This window comes from Sinocyclocheilus rhinocerous, unplaced genomic scaffold (genome assembly GCF_001515625.1).
Source record: "Sinocyclocheilus rhinocerous isolate Xijiao unplaced genomic scaffold, SAMN03320098_v1.1 scaffold2110, whole genome shotgun sequence".
NCBI lineage: Eukaryota > Metazoa > Chordata > Actinopteri > Cypriniformes > Cyprinidae > Sinocyclocheilus > Sinocyclocheilus rhinocerous.
In genome coordinates this window covers 29,751-44,673 of record NW_015659947.1, presented here as the reverse complement: position 1 = coordinate 44,673, position 14,923 = coordinate 29,751, and the positions used below count along the sequence as shown (strand labels likewise).

At 33.6% G+C, this 14,923-nt stretch overlaps 2 protein-coding genes and 1 pseudogene across 3 annotated transcripts in view; 2 read left to right on the top strand and 1 right to left on the bottom strand.

The window, feature by feature from the left end:
- Positions 1–849, top strand: part of LOC107724649 (uncharacterized) — a 1,710-nt pseudogene extending 861 nt beyond the window's left edge.
- Positions 850–1,980: 1,131 nt separating this feature from the next.
- Positions 1,981–11,436, bottom strand: LOC107724648 (mannose-6-phosphate isomerase). Of its 2 annotated transcripts, XM_016533651.1 has the most exons (9): positions 11,415–11,436; positions 11,044–11,171; positions 8,542–8,742; positions 7,498–7,639; positions 7,004–7,183; positions 6,630–6,803; positions 5,156–5,364; positions 4,034–4,201; positions 1,981–2,155 (listed from the first exon to the last, which is right to left on the bottom strand). In XM_016533651.1, exons 1-9 carry the CDS (start codon positions 11,428–11,430, stop codon positions 1,997–1,999), a joined length of 1,377 nt encoding a protein of 458 aa, XP_016389137.1. In that variant the 5' UTR covers positions 11,431–11,436; the 3' UTR covers positions 1,981–1,996. The 2 variants fall into 2 exon arrangements, with proteins under 2 accessions (XP_016389137.1, XP_016389138.1); XM_016533652.1 differs by lacking the exon at positions 1,981–2,155 and having other exon boundaries at positions 3,842–4,201.
- Positions 11,437–12,490: 1,054 nt separating this feature from the next.
- LOC107724655 (secretory carrier-associated membrane protein 2-like) overlaps positions 12,491–14,923 on the top strand; it is a 19,267-nt gene continuing 16,834 nt past the window's right edge. The window contains exon 1 of the mRNA XM_016533662.1: positions 12,491–12,657. Coding sequence (XP_016389148.1) covers positions 12,601–12,657 — 57 coding nt within the window. The 5' untranslated portion in view covers positions 12,491–12,600. The remainder of the gene's footprint in view (positions 12,658–14,923) is intronic.

The window sequence follows — 14,923 nt, the reverse complement described above, 5'->3', positions numbered from 1 at the left end:
TGTGTGTGTGTGTGTATATATATATATATATATATATATATATATAATGTTTTTTTATTATTTAATTTTTGCAAAATGTTACTTATTGCATATATTCTCCACCTCCAGATCCCTCATGTGATCTCGTCCAGCTGGCCGCAGTGAGTGGAGGTCACACTCTCAACCTCTTCATGGTTCCTGGGCGTCCAGGATTACAGGTTTCAGTGTGAGACGTCACCGTTTGTTTCTCCATCACCAGCTCTCTCTGAGAAGCCCTGCTCTCCTTCATCACCTTCCTCCGGATGCTGGGTCGGCCGCTCCTGGTGGGCCACAACAGCCGCAGGTTTGACTGTCACGTTTTGGCCAGAGCTCTGGATGAGTTCGGCCTTAGGTCAGACTTCCAGAAAGAGGTTTCTGGATTCGTGGACACCCTTCCTTTGGCCCGACAGCTTCTCAAAGACAGTGGCCTCCAGAGCTTCAAGCAGGAGAACTTGGTTAAGACCCTCCTGGGAGTTTCATATGCGGCCCATAATGCTCTAGAGGACGTACAAGCCCTGCAGAAACTCTACTGGGCCCTCAAGCCCACGGCCAATCAGATCCAGCAGCTCATTTTCACTCTGGACTCATTGGCTACTGCAGCTGTCAATCAAGTTCCAGTTAGACCGTCTGGACAGAGCGCTTTATGTGAGCGCTTTAGTAAAGCACTGGATATTACAAGAGAAGAAAGAGCAGAGGAACGTTTGGACGTCTGATTCATGATCTCAGATCAGAAGCACACACCACCTTTATTTAATCAGTATTTATAAAACCAGTTAAGATGCTTTTATTGCAAAAAAAAACAAAACAATGTGACGCATTGGTAATATTTGTATGGTTATGGTTAGCAACTAATGATGTATTTATGTTCTTTAATAAATAAATGTATTTAAATACCTATATATTTTTATTATTCATTTCAGATTTAATTTAGTTATTTAATAATTAAATTAAATTATATTTTTATTTATATATTTAATTTATATTTTCATTATATTTATATAATTTTAAATGTAATATAAATTTTTTTTTATTATCATTAATTTTTTTTATAATTTCTCAAATCTTATAAAATGTTTATTTATATTTATTTATATAATGTATCCTTCTGAAATCATTCTAATAGGCTGATTTAGTGCTCAGCTATTATCAATTATTATTGATGATCAGTTATTAATGATGGTTATTATAAGCAGTTGTGCTATATTTTAACAGTTGTCTATATTTAAATTAGTATAAATATATTTTTATTTATATTTTTAGCATACGTGAATATTTTTAAAAAATAACATTACATTTTATTTATTATTCTTAATTTAATGACCTATTTTCTTTTATATATATATATAAATTTTTTTTTTTTTTTTTTTCCCTCTGGTTTTGGGAACAGGCCCATATGGATCAACTATTAACCTTCATTTACATGCCAGGACTAGATCTTCTACACATAATGAATTTGCTTAGTAAAATAGTGGATTTTTCTAGTAAAAATAAATAAATAAGTACTCTATGTATTTGTGTGAGTACGAGTATAAAACAAAATCATGTATAACACAGAAGTTAACAATAATTCAATACCAATGGTGAATAATAATTAAATATTTACATCATTACAAAAGCTTTACATCATTTCTAAAAGCTTCATTATAAGTCTACTGTATATTGTATGTACAGACTTTTGAAATATAACGTATGTACTCCAAAATGCATTGTTTTATGAAATTTTGCTAGTTGAACTCCATCCAAAAGGAAACAGTAAGAACAGCAACATGACACAGTGTAAGTGTGTAAAAGCAAACACAGTGATCCAATAAAACACAATCGGTTCACGCCCAGGCTGAGAATGATTAATGGAGAACCTAACCTTTGTCTGGGAAACCTGTTGTGTAAGTTTAGCTCATAAAAACCGGTCAGAAACGAGCAGGTGAAAGATTACAGTTATTTATTAGAGATTACATGCTCCATTACAGCTCGGAAAGCGTCATACATTCATTCGCTCGGTCTTTAGCCATCGATCGCATGCTTTGATCCCAGAACACTTGAGAAAATAATACAGCTCCAAAAATATAGAAAGAATCCTGGAAACCAACAGGGTTGAGGTCAGTCTTCTGGTTTTACATGTACGAATCTGACGAGGGCACTAGAAATACAGTAAACAAACATCAGGATGCCGGTCATTCCCAGCATCCTTTGTGCTCTTCACACTGCTAGTGCAAATAGTAACTACAGCAATAAAGCACAACCACACATCAAGCCATACAGTTGCACTTATGAGGAAGAATAGAAATCGGTAGTTTCACATGTATGAAAACACTTTTTCAGGTTGCAGGGTTATTTTTAAAATCAGTTGCACTGGTAATTAAATCACAAAGCTCGTGTCTGTCACAGGAGTGGCTCGTTTAGCGAGAACCTCGTCAATAAAACTGTTTCACCATGTATGTTCTTCATGGAAGAGTGTGTCCTCAACAAGGACTCACTACTGTTCTTTAGTAGTAGTACCATGAAACGCGTCTTAAAAACGTTAAAATTGGTCTAAAGTCTTTGTTACCAGGTTTTAATGTAAAAGTAAAACCGTTACAGTCCTCCATCTGGGTTTTATTTTTTTTGAACATGCAAAAGGTGTTACATCCTTATGCAAAAAAAATCTCTGATGGAACAAATTTAGTTTCATAAAATGTTTATATCTCGCAGCCAATAGTGAGTGATCATGCATCCGTGCATTGAACTTATATACACCAACATGAGATCAAAACTGACTTTTTTTTAACTTTCTTAAAGGAATAGTTGTAGTAGAATTTACTGAAAATTGACTCACTCTCAGGTCATCCGAGATGCAGATGAGTTTGTTACTTCATCAGATTTGGAGAAATGTAGCATTGCGTCACTTGCTCACCAATGGATGTGAATGGGTGCCGTCAGAATGAGAGTCCAAACAGCTGATAAAAACATCACAATAATCCACAAGTAATCCACAGCACTCCAGTCCATCAGTTAACGTCTTGAGAAGCCAAAAGAAACAAATCCATCATTAAGGTATTTTTTAACTTTTTAATAAAATATGGATTACTTGTGGATTATTGTGATGTTTTTATCAGCTGTTTGGACTCTCATTCTGACGGCACCCATTCACTGTAGAGCATCCATTGCTGAGCTACATGCTACATTTCTCCAAATCTACTCCAATGAATGAATGGCCTGAGGGTGACTACATTTACAGTAAACTTTCATTTTTGGCTGAAATATTCCATTAATGCTGGTGGTTTAAACTCTCATTCTGGTGTGACTTTATTCTGGAACGCCCACATTTCATCATCCAATCAAATTCCATCCTACTTTTTTTTTTCCTGACTGAATATTATGTTTCCACGTAAATACGTCACATTATTAAAGTAAAATGGCGTGAACAGCATTTCATGTTGACTCAAAGGAATTATATACTTTTACATATTTCAAAAGAACATGCAGAATCATGTTGCAGTATCATAATTCAAACGGTTTCATTATATATTTTGTTGTTGTTTTTTGGTTAAGCATAGCTATTTTAATACTAAATGTCATCAATAATCATAATTTCCAACTTGAAGGGATAGTTCACGCAAAAATGAAAATTCTGTCATCATTTACCCACCTTCAAATAGTTCCAAGTAAGCAAACAGTTGCTGGTCCCCATTGCCTTCTATAGTAAGGAAAAAAATACTATTGAAGTCAATGGCTACCGTCAACTGTTTGGGTACCAACATTCTTTAAAATATCTTCTTTTGTGTTCAGTGGAAGAAACTCATATAGGTTTGGAACGACTTGACAGAATTTTCATTTTTGCGTGAACTGTCCCTTTAATTGGTGTGATTCGTCATGCATGTTCGTGATGAAGCCAAAAACATGGGAACATGATTTCTACTTGAACTTTCTTTGACCGGTTGGTTTAGATCAGGACAGAACAGACAGACTTTTATGAAGCGGACGTCTCCTACAGTAAGCAGCAGGCTCTGAACATGGTCATGCCTGACGATGATGTCACCTGTAAAGAGACGCTCTCATTGGCTGAAATGAAAAGCACAGAGCCTCGTGTCAGAGTGATGTCAGAGAGGGCCGCAGCAGACGTGGCGACGGCCTCTCCGTCGATGACCAGCAGGATCCCGGCAGAGTCCAGCGCGCTCACAGTGTACTGCCGCGCCGAGGAGGGGATCTGAGAATAACATCACATCACTCTTTAGGGCTGTCAAAAAAAATTTAGAATTTTGAATATTCGTCGAATGTATCGATATAGCAATTTTTTTTATATAGCAAAAACGTTGCATTCGAATTTTAGGTGTGCGTTAAGGAGGCAGCATTATCAGTGGCGCACGAGATGCGATGACGATGTAAGTGTCGTTGCATTTTAATGTTTTTGTTAGCCTATCCAGTTGAAGCCACTAGATGCGCGCTGCTGCGTTGTTAATTACAAATATTGCGGGAAAAGAGAACATCAATGCGGAGATGATGTTGTTTACATCAAAACTGAAACCAAGCTGTTCACACAGAACACATATTTCACGCATTTTCTAGAGGGACGTCTATCACCGTTGCACTCGCATCTCGCACAAAAGAGCCGCATGTTTAGAAAGCCATATAAAATTAATGCAAGTTTAACTTTGAAAAAAAAACTTTTTTTTCTGTTTTTTTCCCAATCCCACTGCAACTCGTGTTTTTAAATGAAAAATGTACTCTGTGTGATTGGCTTTCAGCCCTTTTTATTAAACTATGCATACATACATGATGCCGTTTTGTTTATACTTGTTTAAGCAACTTAATTAATAATAATTGGTTTATAAACATTATTTTAAACATTATGCACTTTTTTTCACAGATAGTCATGTTATCTTATGCTTTGAATAAACGTGCATTAGTAATATTTTGCTCGATGCGCCCTCTTGTGGCCTCAGAAGCTTTTCTTCACCCTAACTGAAATTATGCATTTTAAATTTGAATATAATTCGAATTTTGATCATATTTAAGTACAAAATTCGAATTTAGTTTTCCAGCCATTTTGACAGCCCTGTCACTCTTATAAGCTGCCATTGAATCTATTTGTTTGAGCAGCTGGAATCGGGATAAATGTGAATTGTATGAATATACTTGAGGAAAAGGCCGTCTGGCGCACCTGTATTCTCATGACGGTGAAGTCTGGCACAGGAGGGTCGTAGAGGTAGACGCAGGGGTCGGCGTTGTCCCGCACGCAGGGAAAGATTTTGGCACTGACTGGAGCCGGGCTGTAATTCAACATCTCACACAGCGTGTCCACGTCAATGTATTTGGGAGTCAGTCCGGCGCGAACGGTGTTATCAGAGCACGCCATACACTCCACACAGTCTGCAGGAGCCAGAGAACAATTATACATGCAGATTAGAACATGCATATTAATAAATATTCATTAACACATTACACATGCATCTTAATACATATTAAGTAAAAATTCATGAATATATTTCACAAAAAGTACAATGACAGCCTACAAGAAATAACTGAATATGAAAGAATATTATTTATTATTAATCAATATATTTTACCAAAAGAACAAGACAACCTACATGGAATAATAATGAATAATAAAATAGATTATTAAATGAATATTTATAAATACATTTCACAAAAAGTTCAACTACACAACCTACGTGGAATTAATGAATAATTAAACATTAATCAATGTTAAAAAACAACAACAACCACAATACAACCTATATGAATATTAATTAATATATTTCACCTAAAGTACAACTATGCAACCTACATGGAATAAATGAATATCATGAATATTAATGAATATATTTCACAAAAACTACACAACCTAAATGGAATAAATTAATATTAACGAATATTTCTCACATAAAAAAACAACAACTATACAACCTAAATGGAGCATCTAAATATGAATGAATATTAAATAAATATTAAGTGAATATTAATGATTATATTTCACAAAAAGTACAACTATGCAACCTCCATGGAATAAATGAATATTATAAATTACTAAGTGAATATATTTCACAAAAAATACAACTACACAACCTAGATGGAATAATTTATATTAATTTATATTAAATTAATATTATGGATTATTAAAAGAATATTAATAATTATTCTCAACAAAAACTACAACTACACAACCTAAATGGAATAAATTAATATTAACGAATATTTCTCACACAAAAAAACTATACAACCTAAATGGAGCATCTAAATATGAATGAATATTAAATAAATATTAAGAGAATATTAATTATCATATTTCACAAAAAGTACAACTACACAACCTACATGAAATAAATGAGTATTAAGAAATACTAAAAGAATATTATAGATTATTATGTGAATATTAATGAAAATATTTCACAAAAAATGGAACCTACATGGAATAATTGATTATTAAATGAAGATTAATGAATATATATATATTTTTTTACAAAAAATCTCAACTACACAACCTACTCTAAGCATGATTTTTAACTACAAGCTACAAACTTTGTCTATTTAGATATTTTTAAATTCATTTTTTCAGACTCTACTAAAATATACCGTGGTTTCATCATGGTACGTGTCCAAAAACGTGTTTTATTAGTAATGTGGTGACCTCTGACCTCCAGACAGATAAGCATGAGGCTCATTTGCTCCCAGAAACATGGCCTCCCCCGGCTGCAGCACGATGCGGTTCAGGAAGTAAATGGAAAAGCATCCGATGTCCCCGGGATACTGGGAATGTAGCCGTAGCAACAGTTCTCCATTACTTCCTGAGGTGTCTTTGCCTGCAGCCTCTGGAACAAAAGAACAGGTCAGACGAGTTTCATCTGAAGAGGCCAAATTGATAGAGTGATGAATGTTATTCATGTTTCTCCAGTCTTCAGTGTCACATGATCCTTCAGAAATCATTCTAATATGCTGATTTATTATCAATGCTGGAAACAGTTTTTGGAATGAATGAATGGAATGTTGGGGAGTGGAAGGTTCCTCTTACCTTCCTCTGAGATTCGCTTGACCAACATGTTGAGCTGATCGACAAACAGCTTCTTCTCACAGTTCATCATCCTGGTGAAACACTTCTTCAGAGCGAGAGACGTTCGGCCCGGGTCTCCGTCGGCGCTCTGGAGCTCCTCTGCGGCTTCATTACCGACCAGCGCACGGAACTCTGGGACATCTCAAAAGCACAAACCACACAAAAGTCCACGTGAAACGCTCTTTGCAACCCATTTAACTCCTCTAATGTGTAAGTGTCGGGATATTTAAACATAAATAGGATTCATTTTTTGAGTTTGGCTCATGGAGCACAAAAGCAGTGCCTCAGATTCCAGATTTTAAAATAGTTGTATCTCGGCCAAATATTGTCCTATCCTAACAAACCACACATCAATGGAAAGCTTATTTATTCATCTTTCAGATGGTGTATAAATCTCAATTTCGAAAAAATTACCCTTATGACTGGTTTTGTGGTCCAGGGTCACAAATACTTACTTCTGAGGAAGCCCAAGATTTCATCCATCGGCCGAAAGCCGCAGAGCCCTTCAAACTGAGTGAGAGCGATGGCCATCTCCGGTTTGTGGTTGTTGTCTGGGTAATGTTCAGGAAACTGTGCATGCAGTCTAGCAGCCAATTCCTGTCAGTTAACAACAATTAAGTACACCCCCAAAACAACATCAAGACTTTGTAAAAGAGCATAATAGGACCCCTTTAACAGCATTTCTTTAAAATAGAAATATTTTCTAACTATAGTAGTCTTTACTTTACTACGTTTATCAAGTTAACACATCCATGCTGAATAAAAGTATTAATTTCTTTAAAAAAAAGAAATAAAATTTCTGACCCAAAACTGTTAAACTGTAGTGTATATTGTTACAAACAATTTATATTTTAAATAAATGCTGTTCTTTTGAACTTTTCATTCATCTGTTTTTTTCAGTTTCCAGCTCTGATAATAAATCAGCATATTAGAATGATTTCTGAAGATCATGTGACACTGAAGACTGGAGTAATGATGCTGAAAATTCAGCTGCGCATCACAGAAATAAATAATAATTTAATGTATATTAAAATGGAAAACCGTTAATTTAAATTGCAATAATATTTCAGAATATTACTATTTTTTTCTGCATTTTTATTCAAATAAATGCAGCCTTGATGAGCATAAGAGACTTAAAAAAAGCATTTAAAATGTTACTGATCCCAAACGGCAGTATATATATATATATAAGGAGGCCTACAAATACTTAATTATTAAATAAAGTTTGAAGCAGAAATACTAAATAGCCTAGTGTGTAAAATTAAATAATTTTGCTTGTAAATGTCTCCCTTGTGTCCCTTTATTAATGAAAAACACATTATTTGATACATTTTCATTGCGTCCCTAAAATTTCGTAATGCTCTCCTAAATTGTTTGTGCTTAAGAGCACATGAAATAATATATTTTTTGTGAAAGCACAAAAAATAAGCGTCAAGTCCTGTAATGACAGCATTACTGTACCATAGCTCTTTTATAAGGGGAACTGTCTCCAATCTCACCCGGTTGGGATGCGCCTGGATGGACAGAGCCGTTTTGACAGACAGCACTTTGAAAAGGAACGGGAGCTGCCCGTGGAATGTGTCTTTGACCTTTGACCCCAGGCACCCTGGGAAATCTGCAATCCACTGTCCCAGTGTCCTCTGGGATATCCTGTTGTCTTTGATGAGAGCGTCTCCTTTGGGGTGAGCACCCATCCAAAGCTGGAAAGAAAACAGAAAACAAACATGTAATGATCTATATATATATATATATATATATATATGTATGTATAGTATTATCTCTGTTCTTAAAGGTGAAGTGCATAATTTCTAAAGAAGAAATGGAACCAAAAACTTCAACTTTAATTTGAGAACTGTTCCTTTAAGATGGTTATTTATAGAACAATAAAACACATCTGAACACAAAAAGAAAAAAAGTGAAATAACAAATTACCAAAGACTGGTAGGAAAAAAAGCCAAGTGTTATAAATAAATAATTAAAATCATTTTAAAATAACATAAAAATTATATAATATTATAATTATAAAATACTACTACTACTAATAATAATAATAATGTGTGTTGCCATCACACTCACACAGTTTGAAAGTCTCTTTTTCAGCTTTCGGCTGTGAGTGTTTTAATTTTGTTATTATTATTGCATGGTGTGTAATTAAATACTACTAATAATAATAAAAATTATTATTATTATTTTATTTATATTTAAACTGTTTGAATATCTCTGCATTATATTTAGTTTTTTATTACTACTTTTAATATACTAATACTACTAATAATAATATACTAAAACGAATAATAATAAATAATATACTAATACTAATAATAATATACTACTACTAATAATTTTATTATAATAATAACATAAATAGCAACAAAACAACAGCAATAGTATTATTATATACAAATGCATAATAATAATAATAATAATAATAAAAAGAATGTTTCACGCAATAATACAACAATAATAATAGTAATTATAATTATTATTTTAGATAATATTAAAATATTATAGATAATATTACTGATCATAATAATATATATTATTTAATTATTAATAGATAATATAAAATTAATAGGTAATAATAATAATTATTATTATTATGGAGAATATATATAAATTAGAAATGTTGCCTCGGCAGCTAACTGAAATAAACACTTCAATATCAGTACTGAAATTACAAAAATATAGCTAGAAAAATAAAGCTAAATAGAAATATAGGGATGTTTTTATTGACAAAAAATTATATCTCGATATTTTCTGGGATTTTATCGATAACGATAATTAGACGATATTTTGCTGAGTGTGTTATTGTGCTGGTACCTTAAGGACTGCCGAAGACAGCTGACTCCTAATGTTTTTAATATTCTTCATATTCTGTGTGGTGGTCAGTTCATACTGATAGAAATTAATCTTTTCCAATAAATTTAAACTGATTTTTGCATTTTAACCTTTATAAAGCCATTTTTTCTAAAAGTGTCCATTATCTTTTGAGTCAAATTCTTACATTTAATCAGGGAATTAGAATAATAAGACATTTGGGCTGTTACCAAGCAAATTAAATCAACACAGAAGCTGCATCTGAAGTGGCATTTAGATGTATTTACACACATGTATTTTGTTTAATGCAAGACATGAATGCATTTAACCTGCAATTACAAATGCATAAATAATGTTTTGATATATTAAACATAAAACGTTGAATACTGATATTTGAAATGATTTAAAACATGAAAAAAATCAAAAAGAAAAGAAAGAAAAAGCAGAAATTTGAAATTAAAACCGCCAGCAGGTGGCTCTTGAATTTTGTGATCATTCTAAATGCATTTTAATAGCCTGAATCATGCAGTGAAAGAAAACACACTAAATGCGCACACGCACTAGTCTAGACTTCACGTAATGTATGCGTGCGCTCTGTAGGGATGTTTTGAATGTTTTTTGCAAAATACTCGATAATGTCAAATCGCACATCGTTAAAACAACAATTACGATATTATCGCAGACGATATATATCGCACACCCCTACTATATATATATATATACTAATAACAATATACTACTACTAATAATAATTTTATTATAATAATAACATAAATAGCAACAAAACAACAACAGCAATAGTATTATTATACACAAATGCATAAAAATAAAAAGAATGTTACATGCAATAATACAACAACAATAGTATTTATAATTATTATTTTTTAGATAATATTAAAATATTATAGATAATATAATTGATAATAATATATATTATTTAATTATTAATAGTTAATAATAATTATGGAGAATATATAAAACATAGAATCCTCTTTGATTTATTTCAAGCCATTCCTAACAGTTTGAAAGAATGTTATACTTATATATAATCTACCGGTATTTATGCTAGAGCCTCCCGGCTGGCCCGAGGGTCTGGGTGGGTGTGCTAGTGGGTCAGTAGATTAAGATCCCTGCTGTGATTTGAGTGCAGGCTGAGGGTGAGAGCAAGGCTGTCCATACTGCACCTCTGCATAGGGTCTGGCCTCCTCTATGAGCGCCTGGGGGTCTCCACCGAGCACCAGCCGGGCCACCTCACTGTCCAGACCCGCTTTACCCCAGGCGTAGTGCTGCACCACACAGCACACTGGAAACACTGCGAACAGGGAAAAGACGCTTTTCTACTGCTGTCATTTAAATGAAGGAACCAATGGCTGTGAATCTCATTGATGGGAAATGCTTACAGACTCACACCGAGCAAATAACTAATCCATCCAAACAACACACAAATCAGCGAGAACGACAGCCAGTCGTGTTGTACCTCGAGCCGATCGCGCTGTGTGTGACTGAATGTTTTGTGAAATACAGAATGAAATGTGAAGACAGAGATTTAACTGACCTTTCACTTCCGCCATGTCTGCGACGTCACAGCCCGCCAACCAATCACGAGCCTTTGGATGTAAACAAATATTATCCATATTATAAAATAACTTTTTAATGTATATCCAGGCCGTTCGAATTTCTTTAATCTCAGGTACATTCTGGACGATTAAGTTAACAAAATTAATAGGTTAAAGATATATTGCATTTTTAATATTAATTATTTTCACATTGTAAAACAATAGAGAAGACTAACAGTATAAAGTAATATAATAAACAACATTTAACAAAGTATAACCGGTTAAATTGTGCAAACTATAAAATAAGTAAATGTATATGCATTATATATTATATATGTCTGCTAAATGCATAAATTATTATTAAATTATTAATTATTAATATATGCAATAACAGCCTTTTGCTTTACGTGTTTACAAAACAAGCACTACTGTATAAAATGATGTTGGATGGAACTTGCCCAATAATATTAATAATTCTATAATAAACGACATTGCTTTTTCCATCCTATTAAAATATTTGCAATACAACAATAAGGCAAACACAACATATTGACATTTGACAAAAAATGAAGTAAAAAACGAAATTAGAAAATGAACACACATTTAATAGCAAACAAATTATATCAACACAATGTCTGTATTTTTAATAATTTAAAAACGATTATATATATAATACATGTCTTTATTATAATTTATATTCAAAACAATAGGGAGGAATAAATTCGCAAGAATAGTGCACTAATTAAATTGTGCAAAGAATAAGATAAGAAAATGTGAAAATAGTCATAAATAATCAGAACAGTCCGATAAAATAATCAATAAATCATTATTCAGAATTAGTGGTATGGTTTCACTTTAAATAAAACATGCAAAACTGAAGTAATATTACAAATCGCCACACATTTAAGGAAGAAAAACTCTTAGAGGATCGATTTCTTAAAAACAAAAATCAGTTAACAGTCAGAACGTTTCGTTTGTGAATATAATGTCTGCTATGCAGAATGTAAAAGTTTACCACATAATCAATTTAATATAGAACAAGAACAATCGTCTACGTCGCCGGATGACGTCACGACGCACGCGCGTCACGCTCTCACTACGGAAGTGCTGCTGAGGGGAAACAGCAACGGTCGCAGCTCCGGTGCCGCTCGGTTTGGACTCTAAAGGCGGATAAAGGCCATCATAATGTCGGGATTTGACTCAAACCCGTTTGAAGATCCAGTCGACGTCAATCCCTTCCAGGTGAGAGACGAGCAGTTCCCAGGAGAAGCGCTTCCGAGGGGTTTCAGCTGAAGTTTAGCGGAGTTCAGCAGGGTTTGTGATGATGATGAAGGGAGTTTTGGGTCAGATGAGTTCGGCTCGGCTGGTGACTTGTCACGGTCGCTGATGGCGGTAGTTAGTTAGTTAGTTAGTTAGTTAGTTCTCGCTGGTGAAGGCCAAGGGTGTGGATCCGCGCAGGTTTGGTGACACGCTGAAGGCCTGAGCGCCACTCCTGTTAATGTCACAACGGTGTCTGAATGAGGCTCTGATCAGCTGTGATTCTCACTGAGGGCCGCATAATCAATGCATCAGAAAAACCTCATATTTCTGAACACATCTGTTCAGGACATGCAGGGCGGTCGTTATGCTCTCTGCACAGCATGTTTTGTATTATTAAGCGAAATAATGCATTTTCCATTTTAAGTGAAAACAATAACAAACATGACATTCATTGTACAATGCAGAAAGGTCAGGATCTCATCTCACAGTGATGACAAATAACATGTTTTTTTATCAACAGTAAAAATGTAGGTTAAAATGTGTGTGTACATGTATTTTGTATGTTGCATGTATATTACATGTATTTTCTGTTGCATTTACACACATTTTTGCTTTTTTGCAGTTAATTTCAATAATCCTGCTGTGTGACAAATGCACAATTTATAAAAGTAAAAATATGGAATGCAATAAAACAACAATAATAAACAAATATTATATATGTTGCATTATGTAATAATTATAATGCATTATCTATTATATTATTCACATGTCAGGATCTTGACAGGGTATTTGACAAATGCACTTTTAATCAACATTAAAAGTTTTGATACATATACGTTATATAAATGTTTTTTTTTGCAGTTGACTTTAATAGTTCTTTAAAGCACCATTTAAAAAAAAAATATTGCATGTAGTCTCTTGATTTATACTCATATTATAATTTAGTAATAATAATATTAATAATAATAATAATTTATTTAATATTATATACACACATCATTATTATTATGAAATTATAGCATGCTTAATACTAATTTAACTATTAAATATTTCATTTAAGATTTTTTAAAAATGTTTAAAAAAAGTCTATAATGCTCACCAAAGCTGCATTTATTTGATGAAAAACACTGTAAAGACTGTAATATTGTGAAATTTTACAATTTAAGTTTCTATGTTGTGCTTTCATTGTCTGGAGTCTGATATAGTTTCCAGCTGTTTCTTCCACCTCTAATGCAGTAAATACTGAGTTGTGGACAAAGCAAACATTCCTGTGAGATACTCCAGCTCCCCTCGAAGGGAATCACAGATCTGCTGGAATACAATAATCATTCAGATGTTTAGAGACACAAGCATGCAGTGATTTGAGCACTGAGCAGTGTTGTTCTGCTGAGTCTGATGCTTTACAATGTATATCGTGTTTCATGAGGTGTGGCATAATACCTGCTGATTGTTATGCCAGAAGAGAATGGCTGTAGGGAAGTGTGTGGAGAGAAGCTCATGTGCACACAGTGTTTGTCTAAGGCGGTCGATCTGCTGATAAGGAATCTGTAGTTAAAGGACCAGATATCTGAATGATCGTGGGTTAATCCTCTATAATGTCATCAGACATCATTCTTGATCTGATTCAGGACATTAACATGAACTCTCTTGCAATTCTGCATGCTTAAAGGGGCCATCAGATGAAATTTTCACTTTTTTAGCTTTTTTTTTTTTGGATTTAGCTGAGAAAAGTTAAAAAGAAAACCCGCAGCCAGTTGGTTATGCGCCATCTGAAAGTGTCAATTTGCAGCCGGTTTCTACGTAGATAGCTAGCTATTTGAATAAGAGCACCTCCGAGACATATGTTCAGGTGTCTTGTGGCGACGCTAGGGATGTAACGATTCACTCAACTCGCGATTCGATTCGATTCGCGGTTTTGATTTCACGATTCGATTCGATTCACGATTATTATAATTTTTTTTAACAAAATGAGAGTTAAGGTGAGTTATAAAGTGTATGTCCTTTTATTATTGCTTGGACAAAATGCTGCACATTTCTTTGTGAAATTGAAATATAACACTATAATAATATACTAATATAGCACTTGCATATTACTGCTCTTTTGTTGGTTTTGATTGCTTCTATTGTCCTCATTTGTAAGTCGCTTTGGATAAAAGCGTCTGCTAAATAACAAAATTTAAATATAATGTAAATGTAAATAACAAAACTAAATTGAAATTTTAAAACAAGCCCCAAATTAAATAAATAA

Bases quoted from the DNA above. Each gene is read 5' to 3' on its own strand.
- LOC107724648 (XM_016533651.1), bottom strand. The intron at 5,365-6,629 runs GTCAGAGGTCAC...TGGCTCCTGCAG, and splicing joins TCATGCTTATCTGTCTGGAG to ACTGTGTGGAGTGTATGGCG. The intron at 4,202-5,155 runs GTGCGCCAGACG...TGTTATTCTCAG, and splicing joins TCACCGTCATGAGAATACAG to ATCCCCTCCTCGGCGCGGCA.